The sequence below is a fragment of the Prunus avium genome, chromosome 2 (assembly GCF_965620075.1).
Source record: "Prunus avium chromosome 2, drPruAviu1.hap1.1, whole genome shotgun sequence".
In the NCBI taxonomy this organism is placed as follows: Eukaryota; Viridiplantae; Streptophyta; class Magnoliopsida; order Rosales; family Rosaceae; genus Prunus; species Prunus avium.
The window spans coordinates 10132894-10154978 of NC_142285.1; the positions used below are offsets into that span (position 1 = coordinate 10132894).

Sequence of the window (22085 nt, forward strand, 5' to 3'; positions counted from 1 at the left end):
TACAATATCTATATAGAAAATTTTAACCTCACAAATCTTGATAATATTAATATATATGGTGAGGGCTAGCTGGTAAACAAAAGAAAGAGTTCCAACTAGTCTATGACAATATAAATATACATTTTCTCAAGTTTCCACAAACTCTGACATTTTTGGTTTCTTATCTTCATCAGGAAAGCAGAGATCAAGGCAAGGGTTAAAATCCATGGCAAGCGTTGTTATTTTTAAAATATTATTTGTACTTAACAGTGTTAAGAGTTTGACGTGTCATATTATAGATCTTTATATTATTAGAATGATTTAAATGTAATAAAATGCGGGTAAATGCATGATTATTATGCAGACATTCAAAATCTTGAACAAAATACCTATTTATCATGTAATCAAAGTAAGAGAGTTACCGTTAAAGATAAGAAGTTACCTTGAAGGTTCGTGTAAGACTCTTACAAGTTGGCATAGACCATGGCATGGTTTTGATGTTTTGCACCATGCCATGACAAGCCAAAGGTGCATGGAAGGTGCACTAGTGAAGTAAGGCAATGTCAGGAGACATGTGCTTTGGCCTGAGAGTTGGCAGCCAGGACATGGCAGCACAGCAGACTTGGTGGGGTTGGCATTGGCGCTGTCGACAACAGTACACAGGAGTTGTCGACAGGTAATGCGCGTAGCGTGTGTGCAGGCTGCGCAACGGATGTCGACAGAATCTGCCGACAGATGCAAATGGGCGCTGTCAATAGATACCGAGAGCTGTCGACATGTACCATCGACAGATGCCGAGAGATGCCGAGAGAAGATGTCGAGACATGCCGAGGAAAGCTGTCGACAGGAGCTATGCGTAGCGTGCATGCAGGATGCGCAACAGATGTCGACAGAAACTGGCGCAAGTCTGGAAGCGAAAGGCAGTTACGCTGGTGCCCAGCGTGCGCCCAGAATGCGCAACGCACATAGACAGATCGTGGGCTGGACGTGGTAGTTGGCTGAAAACGTGCTGGAGTGGGTTTATGACATGGCAAAACGGTTTTTAAGCAGTCCATAGGTGGTTGGACATGGCTAGAGTTGCTATATGCTTAAAACTCGAGTTGTGGCTGATCTTGGAGCAAGAGTAGGCGGTTACTATAGAGTGGCAGCATGTTCCAAGGAGTGGGGAGATTTTTAAGGAGGAAAATTTGTCCCATGACAGAAGTGGGCTGCAAGGTGGCGGCCTGTGAATGCTAGTCTAGATGGCTAATCTAACAGTTAGCAAGGTTGCCTAAGTAGATGGGGGTGTCATCTACATAGTGTAGGGCTTATAAATACCTTGTGAAGGTGTGGTTGAGATACCAAGTGATGTGGTAATCCAACTAAAAGTGAGAGCTTATAATCCTTTGCTATTTGTGAATAGAAGATTGGGAACTTTCCCGTATATGTGTGTATGAGAGTTTCCTGCATGTGGCAAGTCTTACTTGTGACAGTGTTGGTGTCACTTATTCCGTTGCGTGTGCTCTGAAGCCTCACGAGTTTGAAGGTGAAGAGAAGGCTGACTTAGGAGGAGTTTAAGTGCCGGACAAGGGTCGAAAAATTAAAGGCGTTTTTCACCCCAGTTACAGTTCGTACCCTTAAGGTGGAAACGGGCTAGGAAAAGTGAGTTCCCACTTGGGGTTTGAAAAAGAAGATGAAAAAGACCGTGTTAATGTTGCTGAGATAATATGGTTTCTTCTGTTGCTGAGATAAACAACTCATAAAACACATATGAATGTCGAAATGAAGCACATGCACCCTCTCATCGGTCAGAACCCACATGACATGAAAGCAACTCTGTAATTATTATTTTTTATATAGCAGTTTATATCAATTGCAAATAATAGTAAAAGGTGGGAAAAGAAATTTTTTTGACACATACCAAACCCACACAGCCCACCCTAGGACATGCACTTGGAAGAGACTTGTCTGCCTCGGGGTCGTCTTTGAATTTTTGTGCCACTTACAATATGTCATGGCTCAATTTTAGTAATGCAGATTAATTTTGACAAAAAGCACATGCGGAATTGGTGCCTTCTCGCTCAAACTTGCAAAAAAAATGTGTCATAATTTTTTTAACAATAGTATTTGCGGAAGACACCAATTAATCGAAAATACCCTTTAATTTTTTCAAAAGCAACGAAAAGGTGAGACCCATGCCTGTCATGTAGACAATTAAGGAAAATTTTAACAGTCGAAGCTAGATTGCAAAAAATTAAAAAGATTAGGGTACATGAGTGTTAAAATTGGGGGTGCAAGGACAAACATATTTTAAGAGTGAGAGTTCAGGGTACTAAATTGAAATTAACCCAAAAATTAATAAAAAAGAGTTTTGTGAAAACAATTTAAAATCTTGAAAGTGTTTGTGTAATTTCTGAAACTCAAGGGAGTTATGTGAAAGGGCCAAAAAGCTCAATAGGTGTTAGTTTAAATAACTCAATAAAAGAATAAAAAAGAACATTAGGATGTAAATTAAATTAAAACAAAAAACCTTTACTGAAAGAATACATTTTCCATCGAAGGTACCATGTACTGAAAGAAAAAGAGATACAAACCAGCCTTAATAATAGTGAAGAGGTACCTTAGTCAAAAAGTAGACGTTCCATCATGTATTGAAAGAAAACACATCTGGGAAAAAAAGACGAGAAGTTGCCTTGAAGGTTCCTTACCTATAGATGTTTAGTAAATTAAAGACCGTGTCAGTATGAAAAGAAAATTCAGCCCTATTTGTCATGCATATAAGCTTAGTTCTTACTGTATCGTTTTATTAAGAAAGAAAATCACAATACAAAATCAGATAAGATTCTCTCTGCTTCTTCTTCAATTTTTCAATGTTCTTCAAATTCTTATTGAGGTTTATGGGGAGTTGGGTTACTCCCCCATTGCCAATTGATTCTGGGGTGGAAACTCAACTTCCTTCAGATCTACCCCCTACAACCACTCAACCAATCTCTTCTTCTTCTTCTCCTTCTTCTTTCACTCATGATTCATCATGGACATATGATGTGTTTTTGAGTTTTAGAGGTGAGGATACACGTACCAATTTTACAGATCATTTGTACAAGGCCTTGTGTGATAAGGGCATCTACACCTTCATTGATCGAGAGCTTACAAGAGGAGAAGAAATATCGCCAGCCCTTGTCAAAGCAATTGAAGAATCAAGAATTTCTCTCATTGTATTCTCTGAAAACTATGCATCTTCGAGGTGGTGCTTGGATGAACTTGTCAAGATCCTTCAATGTAAACAATCAAACCAACAAATAGTTTTCCTCATCTTTTACAAGGTGGATCCTTCGGATGTGGGAAACCAAAAAAATAGATTTGGAGATGCATTTAGAGGCCTTATTGAAAGGAAATTCAAGAATGACAAGGAGAAAGTGCTCATATGGAGGAAAGCTCTTAAAAAAGCAGCAAAATTGTCTGGATGGCATTTCAAGGAGGGAGAGTATGTTTCTATCTTTATCATTTTTCAAGTTTTTTTTTTCTCTCTTCTTTCTCATTACTATTTGTTACACATTTAATTGTTACTCGTTATTAAAGAAAAGTATCTTTTTGTAAAAATATTAAATTGTAGGGAGAAGATCTTTATTTTAAATTATTTTTTTTGTGTTTTTGTATTTTCAATAGCTGTAGGGCATAATGTTTAATTTAGTGTCTTGATCCTATATTTTTCAAGCTAACTTAGTTTCTTTTTCTTTTTTTTACTTCGGTTACATTTAATTGTTACTCATTAAAGAAAAGTATTCTTTTGTAAAAATATACAACTGTAGGGAGGATTTATTTTCTTGGGTATTTTTGTATTTTCGATAGCTATAAGGAGAAAGTGTAAAATCCATATATTAATCTCTTCAAAAGGCATATAAGTATAAATCTGATTCATTAAATTTGTGTTCTTTTGCGTGGTTGGATGTTTAAATCTGATTCATTAAATTGATTAAACTGGCAGGTATGAAGCTACATTTATCAACAACATTGTTGATGAAATCATAAGCCGAGTACTGAGATGCACATATTGGAATGTGGCCAAGCACCCAGTTGGAATTCAATCTCATGTACAAGATGTGAAAAAGCTTTTAGATGTTGGTGGGAATGGTCGTCGCATGGTTGGGATATGGGGGACATCTGGAATAGGCAAGACAACAATTGCAAAAGCTATATGGAATGCAATTGCCCACGAATTTCAAGGAGGTTGTTTCTTGCCAAATGTTACAGAAGGAAGCTTAGTCCAGCTACAGGAGACTCTTCTCGATAAGATTCTAGGCAAAAATTGGAAAATTCAGAGTGTTGATGAAGGAATCGGTATTATAAAAGAACGGCTAAGGCATAAAAAGATTCTCTTAATTCTTGACGATGTGGACCAATTGGAGCAGTTGGAAAAATTGGCTGGAGATGATTGGTTTGGTGAGGGTAGTAGAGTAATCATTACTACAAAAAATAGGAGATTGCTTGAGAATCGTGAAATTGAGTTGATATATGAGGTGAAGAAGTTAGATTACAACCAAGCTCTTGAGCTTTTCAGTTGGCATGCATTCCGAAGAAGTGAACCTCCAGAAGATTATTTGGAACTCGCACAACGTGCAATAGCATTTGCTGATGGCCTTCCACTAGCTCTAACAATTTTAGGTTCTCATCTTCGTGGTATAGACATACGACGTTGGCAAGTTATATTAGATGGTTACGAAGGAGAACCTTATACCCATATTGAAAGAATACTTCAAAAAAGTTATGATGCCTTGCATCATCTTTCAAAAGAATATTTTCTCGACATTGCATGTTTCTTCAAGGGTGAATATGAGGACTATGTGCTACAAATAGTACCCCAAAAATTCATTGAAGAATTCGTTGACAAGGCAATGATAACTATTGAATGGGGTAGGATTTTAATGCACGACTTGCTAGCAAACCTAGGCAAGGATATAGCTCGCAAAGAATCCCCCAATGATCCTGGCCAGCATAGTAGATTGTGGTTTTACGAGGATGTCAAACAAGTTCTAACTGAAAGTACAGTAAGTATCACATATGTTATTATATTCAATTTGACAAGAAAGAATACCTTATGTTACCTTAATTTTCTTAACAAAATGTGCTTGCATTTTGGTTTGTACAATGCCTTCGTTTCCTAATTAATGCTTTTCCATCTTAGGGAACAAGAAATATTAAAGGCATCATGGTGAAGCTTCCAGAACCAACTGAGATAACCTTGAATCCAGAATGCTTCCGTAATATGGTAAATCTTCAAATTTTCATAAACCGTAATGCATCTCTACGTGGGCACATTAACTATCTGCCCAACGCGTTAAGATGGATTGATTGTGGTGGATATCAGTTACAATCTTTGCCACCCAATTTTCTTGGAGAGCGTCTTGTTATGTTCAATATGCCTCACAGTAATATCAGACAATTGGAGAGACTTAAGGTATGCATTTGAAATTATTTTTATCTGTTATATATAATTTCAAATAGAGTTGTTAATTTCAGAAGGAAAAAACGAAAATTGTTTTCTAAGTTTTTGTCTTTTGAAGCGTGTGATTAATTATTTCCTGTTTTTGTGTTCTTGTCTCACAGCATTTGCCAAACCTGACATCTTTGAATTTGAGGGGTTGTCAATTCTTAGAAAAAATCCCAGACTTATCCGGAATCCCAAACATAGAGCACTTGATTCTAAGTGATTGTACACATTTGGTTGAGATTGATGATTCTGTTGGACTCCTTGATAAACTTGTTGTATTACGTCTCGATGGATGCGTTAAGCTTACGAGGTTTGGAACAAGACTTAGATTGAAATCCTTAAAAAAACTTTTTCTAATGGGTTGTAAAAGGCTTGAGAGTTTTCCAGAAATAGAAGTCGAGATGAAATCACTATGGGCATTGAATATGACAGGAAGTGGCATAAGAGAATTGCCTCTATCAATTGCATATCTTACTGGGCTCAGACATTTGATTCTTGGTGGATGCTTCAATCGTACAAGGCTTGAGATTTCCCTAAAATTACAGCTGCTTTATTGCTGGTCCACATTACGAGTACTTAATCTATCTGGAAACAATTTTGTCACACTTCCAGAATGCATTAGAAAATTTGTGAGCTTGTACGAGCTTTATTTGCTTGATTGCAAGAGTCTTCTAGAAATTCCACAAGAAGTGTTTCCACCAAGAGTAGGTCGGGTATTCCTGGATAACTGCACATCATTGGAAAAAGTTCCAAAATTGCCACTATCATCGGAGGTTGAGTTTAAGCATCTGAGTTTGATCAATTGCGTTAGACTACGTGGCTGTGACATCACAGAAAATGTTTTTCTGGATCAAGTTTCTGTCTCTCTTTTTTTTTTGGTCAGAAAGTGGGATTTCATTAACAAGCCAAAGCAGCCACCAAAACGAAACCAAACAAAGGAAAAAGTCCCAGATAGACAGGACGAGCAAAGAAAACAAACTAAAAGCAAACTGCAATTAGCCATCACACGGATGTCGCAGAGCTGCTCTAAACGTCGCCACCTGCAAGAAGCCTCCAACCAAACTAAGGATCAGGTTTCTGTCTCTTCTCTCTCCTTGTCTCTCCCTCTATGTTACATGGTTAAGATGATGATTGTTGTAACCAATTCTATTGTAGGTATCTTCTCATCCGCAATCTCAATTTAAAATTACTCTTCCAGGCGATGAAGTACCAAAGTGGTTCAGCTGCTGTAAAGAAGCAACACTAGTTAAAGACGAATACACTTCTAGGGTTGCTCGATGTGAAGTTTGTTTTGAAATTCCTCCAAATTTAGATTGGGAGACGTTAAGATTGGTTCTATGTGTTGTTAATAAAGGAAAGTTATCTGTTGATAGAGGCAGGGCAGACACATATGTTCATATCAATAGAAAAATGGTCCAATTGACACATATGAAACCAAAGGAAACTCATGTGGCTCTTGAGTGTATTACATTATTGAATCTGAGCATCGTACGAACTCATGAGGCTCATCAACTTATTCCATTACATGTGGGGGAAGAACTGACGTGGTTGCAGCAGGGCAATATGTGTCAAATTATATTTGAGTTCTATGACATGCCCACACCCGTTAAAATCCTCTGCGGGGTCCACCTATTAGGCCACCAAGTTGCTGATGTCACAGTTGATCCTGGGCGAAGGCAGTGGTTGTTGCCTGATGCGATGGCAGTGGACGATGATATTCATGATGATCAACACCAAGACAACGAATTGCTTTCCTTGCCTTCAGCATCAGAGACTAGTCTTGGCAAGAGGCCTCGGTTATCAGATTTCATGGCACTTGATGTTGATCATCGTGCTAACGTCGTCGACGTTGGTTATCATGAAGCTCAAAGAGGAGAGGCGAATCACCCAAAGAGGAGGCACACTGATTTTAACGAGGAGCCAAAGTATGTAAATCCATTAAATGTTGAATGATATATTTGCACTTTCTGGTCATATATCAACATTTTATGTTCAATTCAAATTTAGCAATATTTTGTTGTGCATCTCTTGGGTATATGTTCGTAGCTTTCAGGGTGTTTTTTGTTTTTTTTTGTTTTGGGTTAAATCCTTTTTCTTAGCGCTCTACGTTTGATATTAAATTCTCAGGCAATGAAGTTCCGAAGTGATTTATGTGAGCCCCAGGTTCAGCTGTCGAAACGAACCAAATTTCCAGGCAATGGTCTGGTAATCAAGAGGCGTGTTGAGGCGCCAGCAGTTTCTGAGATTCCATTTTAAGTTGCATAAGGCAATACCTTTCTTCTCAATTGATGCATCCAGAATTTATCCGCAGATGAACAAAACTGGTTGCAAGCCGGATTTATCTATGCTTTCATTCCACACATATGCTTTGTCTATGCTTTATCTATGCTTTCATAATTTCCAATCAAGGTTTGTTGAAAATCAGACATTAATTCTAAACTTTCGTCCAAATATGCCCAAAATATTTTTGTTGAAAGATTGTCTCATTACACTAGTAATGTTGCTGGTATTGGCAAGGTACAAGAATCCTAGCATGTCTAAATCATGTCAAGTTGCTGCAACTCACTCAAAATATTTTTGTTGAAAGATTGTCTAATTACACTAGTAATGTTGCTGGTATTGGCAAGGTACAAGAATCCTAGCATGACTAAATCATGTCAAGTTGCTGCAACTCACGTTGCTGGTACAGTTCAAGATTTTTTGATAATCCTGCAAGGGCATGGAATGAAAAGCTTGATGAGCAGCAATAGTGTCATGCATATTATGTTGTTTTCGAACTCCTGTCTAGTTTGCGAATAGATCTTGGTTCTTTGAATACCAGTTGCTGTTTGAACATCCCTGGTAGAGCTAACATCTCCAGTGGCTCCATTACCCAAAAAGAATTTTGGCTTTTGAAACTAAGAAAAAGACGGCAGGAATTATAACTTCTTTCTTTGTTCACGAAAGCTCATTATAATTCTCATTGGATGACCGGATAGCTACTGTAGATGTCGAATGTCCTACTGTAGATGTCGAATGTCCAATTTTATCCACCAAAAATTACAAGGGGCATCTCATAGTCAAAAAGATAACTACAACTTACAATGTGAACTGACACCAAGTAAAACTTATGGCAAACAGGAATAAATGTCCCTACAACACAAACAAAAATTCACTTCATACAGCATTATTATAACAAGAGAGAGGCACACAGCAGTGTACATGTAGACAAATATGCACGGCAGAACCATGTGTCCGTGGAGCGCTGCAAAACCGCCCACATTGCCGCAAAGAAAAAGCTCCGCATTGAAATGGCTCAAACCAACATATTCAAGCATCACCAACTTGGTTATATTCCTACATAAGCCACTGTCCAACAAATACAAAAGCCTATACCTCATTTTTGCCACCATTCTTGGTGTATGGTGCCTTTACAGCTGTGCATGGTGGCCTTGAAACTTGTTTGAAATGAGTTGTATTTCCTATCATATAGCCAGCCATACCGAAAGACCATTCACATACAAAGCAAACAATCTCGAACAATCATGATCGAAAGTTTGCCATTCTGAACAGTTTTAGCCAAGCAAATCTTTAAACAAGTTGGGATTCTGACTTGTTGGGGTCACACCCATCTGCCTTACAAGTGCATCCTTTTCCAAGGAATCTTGAGGGTTAGGACCCTTATTCAATTGTGTTACCCCACTTTCAGCAGTTCTTGTAGCATTTGATAACTCAGATGCAAGATTAAACTCATCCCTATTGGTCGGCAAAGGGTCGCCAACACTGCTACTAAGCCCGCTGAGAGATGTATCTGCATATAATCCCATAATATCAGGTGTCTTAGCAGCACCAGCTGCACCATGATTTGCAATTAATGCAACTTCAGTTTGATCAAGAAGCCCTTCTAACTGCTTGAAAGGATATACAGTGGGAGCAGTACTACTAGTTGAGTCACCCAAATCGAGCAAGTCTGGAGCAGGTTCATGATTAACTTCAGCGTGTACAGCTGCTGCCTTTGGTACCTGGGGCTTCTCTGAAGCAAGGATATTTGCCTTAGACACCTTATGGTTGGCAGAAAATGGCCTCCTCTCGGTTTTTGATGAACCCCTAAACAGTGAACTGGCAAGCTTCTGCTTTTCTGGAGAAATTTCAACCTGGGGCCTCCTTGACTCATAAGTATCACGTGCTTTTGAATTTGCAGTGCTCACGCTATCTGCTTGTGTGACCCCATTCGCTGATTTCTGGGAACTAGAACTAGAGGAATTTGAGATCGACAACGCTTGAGAGGAGTATGTTGGCCTACCCCATTTTCTTTGAACACCACTTAAGTTCCGATGATCCTGCATCTGACACAGGTGGCAATGATGCAGGCTGGCGGATCTCATGGTTCAGGAACTGGAACAAGCTCGGTTGAGGATGCAACTGCAGCTGGAGGAATTCTTGATGGCACTGCTGGCTTTGGAAGCTCATATGCCTCAAACCTAAGACCATGGGGTAAAGCTTCATGCTGATCTTGGTTACTGAAGTTGCTGATATTTAACATTCCAGAGCGCTCATTCTCAGGAATATAGGGCTGAGCACCTTTCTCTAGGGCTTGCTGGACAGAGCCATTGAGGAATGAAAGGCTTTTATCAATCTGCAAGAGAAGATGAATATTAATATTACACAAAATAATCTTATTCAAGAAATAAATAAATAAATCGATTTTTCAGTCAACATATACAATGCCCTTTTTCTTTTGGCCCAAAAAAAAGTCCCTCATTTAATGATTTGCTTCCCTATTTATAGGGGCTGACTGTTCAGTATTTAAAAAATATCACTAATGCCCTTGCAATTGTCAGATATGGGCCCTTACTTTTTCTCAAACTTCATCCCATTGTAGTACGGATAGGGCATATTTGACAAGGAAGCAAGCAAAGCTATTCCTTCCGCATTCACGGCCAGTTAGGATAACTATTTTGGAAAATATTCTTCTGGATCTATACAGTTTTAAAAATATTTAATGTTGTGCCATGATTCATAATAACGTATCTGTGAAACACAAACACAATCATGTTCTGAAAAACTGAATTATGTTGCATCAAGATACTGTATCCATATGAGAAAGGTACATTATCACGACGTGGAAAAGTGGTACGTCCTATTAGAACAATTTACAAGGCAACTACATTTTTTAATGAGACATACATTAGTTCCCTTTCCTTATACCTAATTTATATTCTTCAAGGATTCTATTTGATATATCTCAACAAATGCTTTCCAAAAGATTCATTTTCTTCAAAAAAAACAGAGAAAATTAAAGTTACAGTATATCGTTTGGCATATAACAATAAGAGGGTCACCAAACTTAATGCAATCACAAGGTTAAACAACCATTAGACTTTACCATTAGAAAACAGGAGGTTCAGACAGTAAGCCAACAACCACCAAATAACAAGGAAAAGAGAAATGCAGAACTACTATAGTTCTTAATACTTTAAAGGAGAAGCAAAAAAAAAACGAAGGGTACGAGTAATGCAATTAAATATTACCTCAATGTCTTCAAAACTTGCGTCCGACGGCATAATACTCTCAACTGCAGGAGCATCTAAGCTAATGACAACTTGCAATTCAAATGCACGCTGCTGCAGATTTGTTGAGTGAGAAGCTGACAATTCTTCCACCAAAGATTGACACTGCAAGGGAAGAAAGATTTTTATCAATCGATATAAACTTCCATGACAGGCCAAAACAAAATGAAAATGACAACATTATAGCTAATCATTGATTAGATGAATGTCAACATTATAATGGTGTCCAGAAAACTTCAACTTAAAAAAAGCATTAAACATTCATCATGCAACTATAGAGCTCTGGACCTGAAGGCAAGGGCCACTGATCATTTTTACGTACACATTTCAAATCCTGCACATAATATCTGAATGTTATCAATCATATTTCTCCCTTAACTAGCATTAACCATTGTATAAAGTAAAATTGTACTATGTTCCTTTCTTATAGAAACTATTTCAAAAGAGCCCCACCACCAACCACTTACTGCTATCCTCCGCTTGGTCAATTATATCATACACATTCAGCTATGTCCAACAATTCAAAAATCGATACAATCCTAAAACATCTTTTGACAATTCATCTTAAAACTTTTCCTGGTCCAGCCATCAGATCAAAATTCTTAAAACAAATAGAGTACCCCATGGTAAAAAAAAAAATTATAACGAAAAAAGAACATTGATTATAAAAGAACATTTCCACTTCTTGCTGACTAAGCCTTCAAACATAAAAGATTAGGAAACTACATGCATGCATACATACATACATATAGTCAACCATTCAAGAGCGGATGATCTACAGTGCACACGTCATTCTGCTAGAGCTGATGTTGAATTTTGTGAAAGCGGCTTCAGCAGCTTCTCAGTCCGTTTTGTTTTCAAGTCTCCTTTCTGTTTTCATTTCACATCTTTAATTTTTGTTTCAAAACAATTTGTTGCTTAGGGTGTAGAATCGCTTGTTAGCGCTTTAGAGTTTATGGTTTAACTATTGTGAATGGTAGCCGATAACTTGAGAGCTAAACCCAATACCCTAAGCATGACATGGATGAAAAGGACCACCAAACAGGAAAACTTAACCCTAAACCCTAAAGCTGATCTCTGAACAGGTGAAAAAGCAAAAATAGCAAACACGCTCATTCCACCTTGAGTGAATTGAACAGCAGCTTAAACGAACGTAGATTTGATGACATCCGCAATGCAGATGTCCACTACTAAACCAGATTCTAAATGTATACAAGTCCTTTTTTCCCAAACTACTAGGAGAATTCTGCACTGCCACTCATCTATCAAAATCCATGTTAATCATTACATCTTTTGATTGAACATCTTATTCAGATTTAGCTCTGCTCTTTAGAGAAATTCAACCCACTACTAAATGCATATTTACATACAATGCAATTTCCATCATTCGGGAAGAATAAATTCATTCCAGTCATGACTGATGCTAATCTATAAAGAGATGCCTGTTCAATCTAGTGTGCAAACTGTACGGTGAGATTTGAACTTTCAATCTTTCAACTTAATTTTCAGTCAAAGATCTGCAAGTTAACAAATCATATCTTCTCTCAAGGAAAGCAAAATAAAATGGCATAAATACCAGTAGAACTCTTACAATTATGAGCATAATTACTAATCATAATGCATTATTTTTAGCAGGAGACTAAAAGAAAAAAACCACTCGTAGGAAAACAACTGATTCAACCTCAGATACAAATGCAAAAATTAGGACTATACTGAACAAACATGGAGAATTTTTTTATCACCCTAGCCCAGTGAGGGTAAAACAGTAACTTCCATGGCTTTAACAACCCCTACAGCAGCAAAGTTCTAGAAGATGGCACCTTGATAGCCAAGTACTGTGCTAGAGAAAACTAGTTTGTACCTCGCTATTAGCAAACTATCACTTGGGAAAAGGGAGATGGGATCATCCTATATGACCTATTTAATCTAAAATAAAATAAAAAATGGTAACCAAAAATAATGAACACAAGATTAAAATAAATAAATTGAAATTCCACATTATGCTACAAAAGCAAGATTGCTATCGAAAGGTGTTCAAATCTATGCAGACGATTAATGCATGCAAATTGATATTGTTGTCAAAGTAAACATTGTATTAGAGTTCATTATATGCACCTCAGGTAGGATATCCACTTTTCTCTGAGCTGAAATTTCAAAGGCATATATTTTCATGATTGCTGTGAGAAGAACAGACTCACTTCAGTTTCAACAAGTAAGATACAAATATACACACAAATACAAATGGTGCATTTTTTTATGAATAGATAACCAAATATAAAAATGCGAGAAGAAAATTTTAAACCTATGAAATACTCATAAAATACGAAATTGTGTGCCCTGCATTCTCTTCTTTATTCTTTCCAAAAGCTCTCATGTTTCTATAACTACACAGAGACCCTGCTTATTCTAATCAAAGTAAATTTGTACTTCAAATTACCTTTTAATCCCAATTCTTAAGAAAATATTTTTTTTACATTATGATTTGCACTCCCATTATTTTTATTCGGATTCTAGCTTTATATGCATTTTTAACAGTAAATATAATTAAATTGTATCTCGTTTAATACAATTATACCCTGACCTCATTACCAAATTTAAGAAGCATGGAAAATTTCTTCAAATCAAACCTAAAAAATTACAAATGCAGATAATGAACCTCTAGTTACAAGAAACTGAGTTTGAGGGATACCTTGACGCATTCATCATTTGAATATGTCTCTGCCACATCACATAACTTCCCAGTGATAAAGGAAGCAGAATATTTTCCATCAGCAGTTCCATATTCCCCCAAGACCCAACAAATGACCTGAGATCACAACTAAAATTCAGATATCAATAGGAATGTTCTTCCAAAAATTTCTACATAAAGAAAAGAACTGAGAGGACTAAATGTACCTGAAGAAATACAGATGGAAGCTTTGGCTCACTAATTATACGCAAATATGACTCCACCTGCACATAAAGAAGTTTAATTCTTTAACATGCAGAAACAGGGAAAGCAAGGAAATGGTTTAAGACATAGTGCAGAAGCATGCAATGCATCTATTCCCAGTGATAATAAGTAATGCTTCTATTCCCAATGAGGTAAACCAAAACCCTAGGAAAAATCCACCTCTGAGGTCTCAAACGTAATATGCATGAAATGGCTTGAGAGTAACTTACATAATTTTATAACTAACTAGAACAAGTGACACCTGTAAGTTATGTGTCAAATTCTTTGACGTGGCAACTCATCCTCCTAACATGATATGTCCATGATTTTACCATCAATTGTTGATGGTCTAAGTTAATGGATGGGACTATTTGAGGAGTCCAAAAAGAGACATTGATTAAAAATTCAACAGGAACTTTTGAAATCGCACAAAAATTTAGGGGGCATGCTATAACATTTTTAACCATATAATAACTGAAATAGCAACTTTTTAATGACATTGAATAAAACAGTTATAAACATAAGGTGCAAAATTAAAGTTACATACCGCAGATGATCTCAACTGACTATCTGCAGAATCATCATCCTCTCCAAAACCCTCAGCAATCAACTTCATCAAGTTATGTGCCACCTTGACATTTTCCAAATCTCCCGCATGTTCAAAGACTTTATTCATGGTCTGCAGAGAAGGAATATCAGGCATGGATGACATCAGGTGTTTAATAAGCAATAACAAAATACTCCCATGATAACTAGAATATAAAAGGCAACATGTATTACTCTTACCTGGATAAACCATTGATTACTTGGTGCAAATTGCACTGAAAGCTCCACACATCTGGAAGCTATATATGTTTTGTAATGGTTATCATTACTTGGTTCAAATGTTTTTCGCTTCAGAGTATCATCTGGGTCCTGCATCATGCACATCAAACTTCATCTAAATTAAAAGTTTAAAGCATGATTTGAAACCAATCCATCAAACCCAACAGAATTCTTTCACCTCTAAGCAATCAATGACGGCTAGTTGGTGTTGCTCTGCTATCTCTGGACTAATCTTTATTAGTCGACCAAGGGCATCGATGCCCATATATTTCAAATTATGACTGTCACTCTGTCCACCAAATATACAACAAGGAATTGGTGTTTAACTCTCCAAATAATCTACATGCAGACCATAATTTGCAGAAAATTACACTGAAAAATACAAAAACTTCAAACCTTCAAAAATCTTGAGATGACTTGAGCAGCCTGTTCTAACAACTTAGGATTTGGATATATGGCAGAAACGCAACAAATACACTCATAAAGTACAGCATTTCCTATATTACTGGTAGAATCGCACTTCCTGAAAATATCCCCGACTACCATATGCATCTTCTCACTGGATTGCTTATCAATGCCAAGATCTTCAACAATCTAATCTGCATTATCAAACTAATTCAGTTACTACATTACGTTACAACAAACAACAAACAAAGCTCATTATTTCAAGGGACATTCATGATAGCAAATGTTCTGTTTCAAGTTTTTCTAAAAATGGTTGGTGGGATATTGATAAGTTGCGAGTTGTTCTTTGTGAAGACCTTGTTCAACAGGTCATTAGTGTCCCTATGGGGTTTTTGGGCTCTTTACCTGATACTCAGATTTGGAAGGTTAGTGCTAATGGCAACTTTTCTGTTAAATTTGCTTATAGTTTATGTTGACGCCAAAAAGTGGTCCTTTGACTTAGAGGGTCAACTTAGTAAATTTGTGTCTTTGGTAGACTTGATGCTTCGGTAGACTGTGCAATCTGCAATAAAAGCCAGCGCACGGTAAGACCTAGGGCACCGGTGTGGTACCGGCCGAAGGCTCTCCGATGCTTAAGTAAGTTCGGGAATAGAAAGTTCAACTGACAGATCAATAGGCTTGTATGCCGTAAGTTCTGATTACCTCTATTTTGGGATAGTTGGCCTCCTTTTATAGCTCTTGGGAGGTGTGCATTTTGTTGATTATTTCGATGTGGGACTGTGGGCGTCGCTTGGGAGCGCGCCACGTGTCCCAGGAGAGGGCGTTGCCCTAATGGAGAGATCGGTAGGTAGGGTGCCGAGGGTGCCTCTGAACAAGCCCAGTTTCCTCCACGTGTCTTGTCCTTATTGGCTGTTTAATTTGGGTGTAAACAGGAGTCCCCCAAGTTCTCGAGCGAGATTTCACGGTCGGGGACTTGTATGTCCTTCGGTAATCACTCGGTTAATCTACCGTTCGGTAGTCTGTCAGGGAGGCGCGCTGGGGCCTTGTCCTGATGCCGATCGATTTCGAAGACTTGCCCGGAAACTCAAGAGTCGCCACTTCGAGGGTTACCGTTCGGCAGGTCATAGTATGTTTAAAGGGTCCCGAGAGATTCTTGCCGATGCCCTGTTAACTTGGGCGAGTTTGATATCTTCTCATGCGACCTCGCGCACAGTGAGGGGTAATGATGGGACAGAATGTCGCTTCGTCTTCTGTACCCAGCGTGCTCTCAGGGATCCCATTCAGCGCTCGACACATGGCGTGTCTTATCACGCGGAGCAGCGCCATTAATGCGTCGTTTAGGATTTCGAGGAGTACCGTTGCAACTTTCGCCCTATAAATAGAGGGAGTCTCTGAGGCAAAACTCACTTTGCATTTGTGAGTAAGGCGAGAGCTTTGTCAAGGCGATTTCTGACGAGAGCTAACGGTAAAAGAGGCGATTTCCGGCGTGAGCAATCGGCAGTACAGGCGATTTCCGGCAACAGCAAACGGTACCAGAAGCGACTTGAGCCTTTCACTTCCAACGCACAAGGTACCGTTCGGTAACTTTGCAATTTTCATTTCTTCTTTTCATTGTGCATACGTCCTTCCATGGTTTGAACTAGACTAGAACTTTATGCAAGTGGGATGTGGTTCGGTAGTCTAGTTGCCATAGGTAGAGACGTAGGCATCGGTAGGATAGATCCGTGCATGGCCCTTAGTTTCCTTCCGTTGCTTTTGTAGATGTCTGATAGCGAGTCGGGATTCGAGAGTGAGCCCAACGCCTTTGAGGAGGAGTCTCCAGATAGGGGGAAGACTACCGATAGTGAAGAGTCACCCCAAGATACCGATAGCGATAGCGGTTCTGAGGTGGAAGTGGTGGGCGAGAGGTTCAGACCTGCGCCTACCCATGGGATCGGTAAGGGGCTCATGACTAGCCAGCCCCTACCGTTGGCGATCGTTTATAGCAGCGGTCGTCAAGCTGGGTTGGGCTCGTATCCCGAACCTGAAGAGAACGTTCGGACACCTGAGGCATCTTCCAGTCAACCTCCGGAGGCTTCCGCTTCAGGCCGTGGAGAGCCTTCTGAGTCACCTTTCATGCCGAGGGTGACGATAGTAAACAGCGGTAATCCTCGGGTGCCGATGGGTGTACCGAGAGAGCAGCTCTTTGACGTAGACTACCTGCCGCCCAACAAGTTGACCTACCGAGAGCTGGCGAGGATCAGGGAGGAGTTCAAGATTCCCCAATCGGTAGGGATGAGGATCCCAAGCCCTACCGAATCTTTGAGCAATCCACAGGACGGTGAAGTTGCGTTCTTCACTGACGTCCTTCAGCAGGGCGTTAGGCTACCGTTGCAGCCCCCAGTTCAGCGAATCTTAGCCCAGATTGGATATGCCCCTGGGCAGTTCAATCCGAACTTCTGGGCTGTTCTGATGGGGGTAGTAACGGCATTCGGGCTTGCCGATGAGGAGGGGCCTTCCTACGAACAGTTCTCCCACCTGTACAGCATCACCAAATCGAAGAGTACTGATCATGGTGGCTGGGTCCAGGCGAACTGTCTCAGGGCTTCCGAAAGGGGCCATTTTCTTACGGCAGTGCCAACATCCCAGAAGTCCTGGAGGAATCGGCGGGTTCTCCTCTCTGGGGTTCCCGTTCGCTTCCATATCCCAACTACCTTTCAGATTGCCGGTAGGTTGCCACCATGCCGATCGGTAGATCAGTTTTTTCGGTTCAATGGATTAACCTCTTTCGTTATTTTTGTAGGCAAACTGAAGCAACCATCGGCAACACAGTCAGAGCTTCGGCAGATCGACAGAGTTCGGCTGAGAGTCCCCGCCGGTGACAGGGAATACCCACAATTCCTATTTACCGAGAACCTCGTCAGAGCCCGTCTTGTGAACCCTGCCGAGAGTAAGTTCACTTGAGTTGTGTGTGTGTGTTTTTTTTTGTTGTTGTTTTTTTTTAACTCCACCGTTCCTGCAGTGTCAGAGGCCAGGAAGACTGCCGAGGCCAAGAAGATGTCGGAGACCTCGAAGAGGCGCCTCCAAGTGCTTTCGAAAGGGAAGAAGCAGAAACGGCATCCTGAGGCCTCGGCGGAGAGGGTCTCGGAGGCAGTCTCTGAGGAGCAGCCCCCTTCCGAACGGCACAGGCAGCGCCATGCCGAGCCCATGGGTAGAAGGGCGCCTGTCAACGAGCCGGCGCCCATTCCGAGCCAGGAAACGGCCCGTGCCGATGCCGCTTCGTCCAAAGCGTCCGGGAAACGGCCCGTGACGGTGGACCTGGATGCAGCCTCGACTCCCAAGCGGGTCCGGCTTGCCGATTCCCAGAGGGCCATCTTCGCGGTTGAGGACGAGGAGGGCCCTGCCGAAGCGGTGACACTTGCCTGTCCATCCAAGACAGTTCAGTTCGCGAACCACATGATCCTGGGTTCGCAGATGGACCTGTCTGAAATCGACGAGCTCCCGAAGAGGGCTCTTCGGGAAGAGGCGGGGCGTGCCTTCCGTCTCTAGGCCACGGTAACCTCTGATTCCCCTTGTGTTCTCGCTGTTTATTGTTTTTCGTTCGGTACTAACTTGTGGCTTAACCTTTCAGGCGTCGATGGACATGTGGCTGTGCATGAGGAGGGCGATCACCGCTGCCGAGCGCGCCAAACGGCTGTACGAGGATGGCCGTTCCAAGGTTGCCGACGCTGCCAAGGCACTCCAGGACCATGCCAACCTCGTGCAGGACATGCACGCTGCCGAACGGCAGATCCAAGCGCACGAGGCGAAGCTCGCCGAGATGCGCAAGGCTCTGGATGGCGCAGAGCGGGCGGTCAAGGATGCTGAAGAGGCGAAACTGGTGGTGCAGACGGCGTTGGAGGCTTCCGAGCGGACTAAGGCGGCGGAGGTTGAGGCTGCCGTTACAGGGGCGATCAGGGACTACCGTTCATCCGCCGAGTTCACTTCTCTGGTGGACAATGAAGTGGCTTCGAAAATGGCGGACCTCATCTACCGTTTCAAGCGGTTTAATCCGGGCCAGAAGCTGAACCTGAACTTTACTGCCGATCCTCCTCCCCTACCGGAAGGCATCACAGAGGAGATGATCGAGGAATATGAGGGGGAAGATGCCCCTGAAGATGCCGAAGGTCCGGATGCCGAGGATGCCCCTGACGCGACCGTTGATGCCTCGGTTGAGGTTACCGAAGACCAGGGAGGGCGTGCTGCCGAGGCTTGAGCTGTATTTTTACAATAGTAATTTTTTGTATTTTAATTGCCGTTGGCAAAATTTCCGAACATACTAATGCCGAGGGCATTTTTAATTTATCAGTAATTTGTCTTTTCAGACTTGTGTTTTTGTTAATTTGCACTTTGAATTCTTATCCATGCTTGTTACTGCCGTAGGCTAATAACTGTAGGATAATTACTGATTGGGCCGTTGGCCACTTAGGAGTTGGTTTGCCTTGGATTTAACCAAAGTGCCCTTACCTTCGGTATACAAACCAAAGCATCGGTAGGAACAAGGTTCCACAAAGCCTTTCGCCTATGGAAATGCCGTGGGCACGTCTAGGATACCGTATAGCCTTGTAGTTCTTGCGCGATGAGAGTACCGTAGGCAATTCTAGTAGGCAATTCTAGGGCGTTGTACTGCCGTAGGCTCGTACATACTGCATTAACTTGGAAAAGATCGACAAGCTAAGTTGGAATCGGTAGTAGGCATGTAGTAGTGTACTTTGAATTGCCGTAGGCAATGTTACTGTGGCTCATTTTGGTGAGCCCTACCGAAACAATTTTTTTTTTTTAAAATGGATACCGCTAGGATGTTACGTTCCGAATATATGGGACTGGATAATCTCATTTTATTTATATATGCCGTAGGCAAAAATACAAATTCTTCCCTGCCGTTGGCTAGGGGGCTTTATTTAAAATAACTCTTGAGATGGTCCACATTCCATGGGTGACCGAGGGTTTTCCCATCTGTGCCTCGGAGCCTGTAAGTACCGGAACGTAGGATGCCGATGACTTCGTAAGGTCCTTCCCAAGAAGGTCCGAGGGTTCCTTCCGTTGGGTTTTTGGTTGCAAGCGAAACCTTGCGCATGACCCAGTCCCCGATTCTGAAGGAACGCGGTTTGACCCTTGAGTCGTAGTACCGAGAGACGCGCTGTTTGTAAGCTTCATTCCGAAGGTTGGCTACCGTTCGCCGTTCTTCGATTAAATCCAGGCTTAACGCGAGTGCTGCCTCGTTAGCCTTTGGTTCGAAGCTTTCCGTTCGGTAAGAAGACTCACCGATCTCAACTGGGACAACAGCTTCTGAGCCGAATGCAAGGCTGAAGGGAGTTTCCCCTATGGAGGTTCGGTAGGATGTCCGTATGGCCCACAGAGCTTCGGGAAGCTTCTCCGGCCAAGCGCCCTTGGCACTGTTGAGTTGCCGTTTCAAGAGTTTCTTGATGATCTTATTTACGGCCTCAACCTGGCCGTTCGATTGAGGGTGAGCTGGCGAGGCGAAGAACAGGTTGATTTTGAGGCGAGTGCAGAACTGCCTGAAGAGCGCCGAGTCGAACTGTCTGCCGTTATCAGTGATCATGGCGTAGGGAATGCCGAAGCGGCAACAGATGTTGGTCCAGACAAACTCTTCAACTCTAGCTGCCGTTATGGTAGCTAAGGCTTCGGCCTCAACCCATTTCGTGAAGTAGTCCACGGCCACGATTGCGTATTTGACCTGTCCTTTGCCTTGCGGCATTGGTCCAATTAGATCGAGTCCCCATTGGGCGAATGGCCATGGGCTTACGATAGGCGTGAGGGGTTCGGCAGGTAGGTGCGGGATGTTACCGAACCTCTGGCATTTGTCGCACTTCTTTACCATTGCGATTGCATCCCTGTGCATGGATGGCCAATAGTAGCCCTGCCGAAAGGCTTTGTGGGCCAGGGATTTAGAACCGGAGTGATCGCCGCAGACACCACTGTGGATCTCCCGAAGGACATACTCGCCCTGCTCTTCGGTGATACATTTCATGTAGGGGGTCGAGTAGCCACGTTTGTACAGAATGTCGTTGATGACAATGTACCTCGTCGATCGGTAGCGCAGCTGTCTGGCCTTGGCCTTATCTGTAGGGAGGGTACCGTTCGTTAGGTAAGCGTGAATAGGCGACATCCACGTATCGTTGTACTCTACAGCGCAGACCTCGGCAGTGGCGGTGCTCGGAAGGGCCAGTATCTCGACGGGGATCTTTCGACCCACTTTGTCGTTGATTGCCGAAGCCAGTCTAGCGAGGGCGTCGGCATGACTGTTCTCGTTCCTTGGTATCTGCCGGATCTCGTACGCCAGGAACTTGTTTAGCAGTTGGTGTGCTGCCGTAAGATATGCCGTCATGGATGCGTCTTTAGCTGCGAAGTCGGCAGTCACCTGGTTCACAATTAGCTGCGAGTCGCTGTAGATGCTGATCTGAATTGCCCCCATGCTTCTGGCGAGCCGTAGGCCAGCCAAAAGTGCCTCGTATTCGGCCTCGTTGTTGGACGTTCGGAAGCTAAACCTGATGGCATATTCAATTTTGGCTCCATCGGGAGTGGTGAGTACCAGGCCTACTCCGCATCCTTGTTGGTTTGCCGAACCGTCAACATGCAGGATCCAGAAAGGAGTTGACTGGTCGAGGCGACTGCCGTTTGTTGTGTAGATACAGCTGCACCAAAATGGATTCAGTTGCATCCTCAACTTGTGATACTCGCAAGTGCACGAGCCGTTTGGTAGTATAGCGTATGTAAGTGCGAGGTCGATCCCACGAGGATTGGTGATTGAATGATCCAATTTAGTTTCCCTACACAAAACAGAAATGAAAAAGAAAGGAAATAAATAAAACAATGAAGAAAGAAATAACTAACTCAAGCAGATAAGTTCCCAAGTTCAATTAGATTAATGGATTGATTCTAGCTAAAG

The 22085-nt window shown here is 41.6% G+C and overlaps 2 protein-coding genes and 1 pseudogene across 4 annotated transcripts; 1 reads left to right on the plus strand and 2 right to left on the minus strand.

The window, feature by feature from the left end:
- The first annotated feature begins 2598 nt into the window (after window positions 1–2598).
- On the plus strand, window positions 2599–7922 carry LOC110746060 (TMV resistance protein N-like). Of its 2 annotated transcripts, XM_088247795.1 has the most exons (6): window positions 2603–3442; window positions 3944–5003; window positions 5141–5413; window positions 5563–6519; window positions 6602–7371; window positions 7574–7922. In XM_088247795.1, exons 1-6 carry the CDS (start codon window positions 2829–2831, stop codon window positions 7578–7580), a joined length of 3681 nt encoding a protein of 1226 aa, XP_088103921.1. In that variant the 5' UTR covers window positions 2603–2828; the 3' UTR covers window positions 7581–7922. The 2 variants fall into 2 exon arrangements, with proteins under 2 accessions (XP_021801951.2, XP_088103921.1); XM_021946259.2 differs by lacking the exon at window positions 7574–7922 and having other exon boundaries at window positions 2599–3442; window positions 6645–6845.
- An 832-nt stretch (window positions 7923–8754) lies between these two features.
- LOC148296464 (AP-4 complex subunit epsilon-like) lies at window positions 8755–13170 on the minus strand (annotated as a pseudogene). The gene is made up of 3 exons (XR_015833435.1): window positions 13111–13170; window positions 10957–11100; window positions 8755–10061 (listed from the first exon to the last, which is right to left on the minus strand). The product of XR_015833435.1 is annotated as an AP-4 complex subunit epsilon-like (transcript).
- Window positions 13171–13326: 156 nt separating this feature from the next.
- LOC148296465 (AP-4 complex subunit epsilon-like) lies at window positions 13327–15415 on the minus strand. Its single transcript, XM_088247850.1, has 6 exons — window positions 15149–15415; window positions 14931–15041; window positions 14714–14842; window positions 14475–14606; window positions 13891–13947; window positions 13327–13801 (listed from the first exon to the last, which is right to left on the minus strand). Exons 1-6 carry the CDS (start codon window positions 15302–15304, stop codon window positions 13658–13660), a joined length of 729 nt encoding a protein of 242 aa, XP_088103976.1. The 5' UTR covers window positions 15305–15415; the 3' UTR covers window positions 13327–13657.
- Between the last annotated feature and the right edge of the window lie 6670 nt (window positions 15416–22085).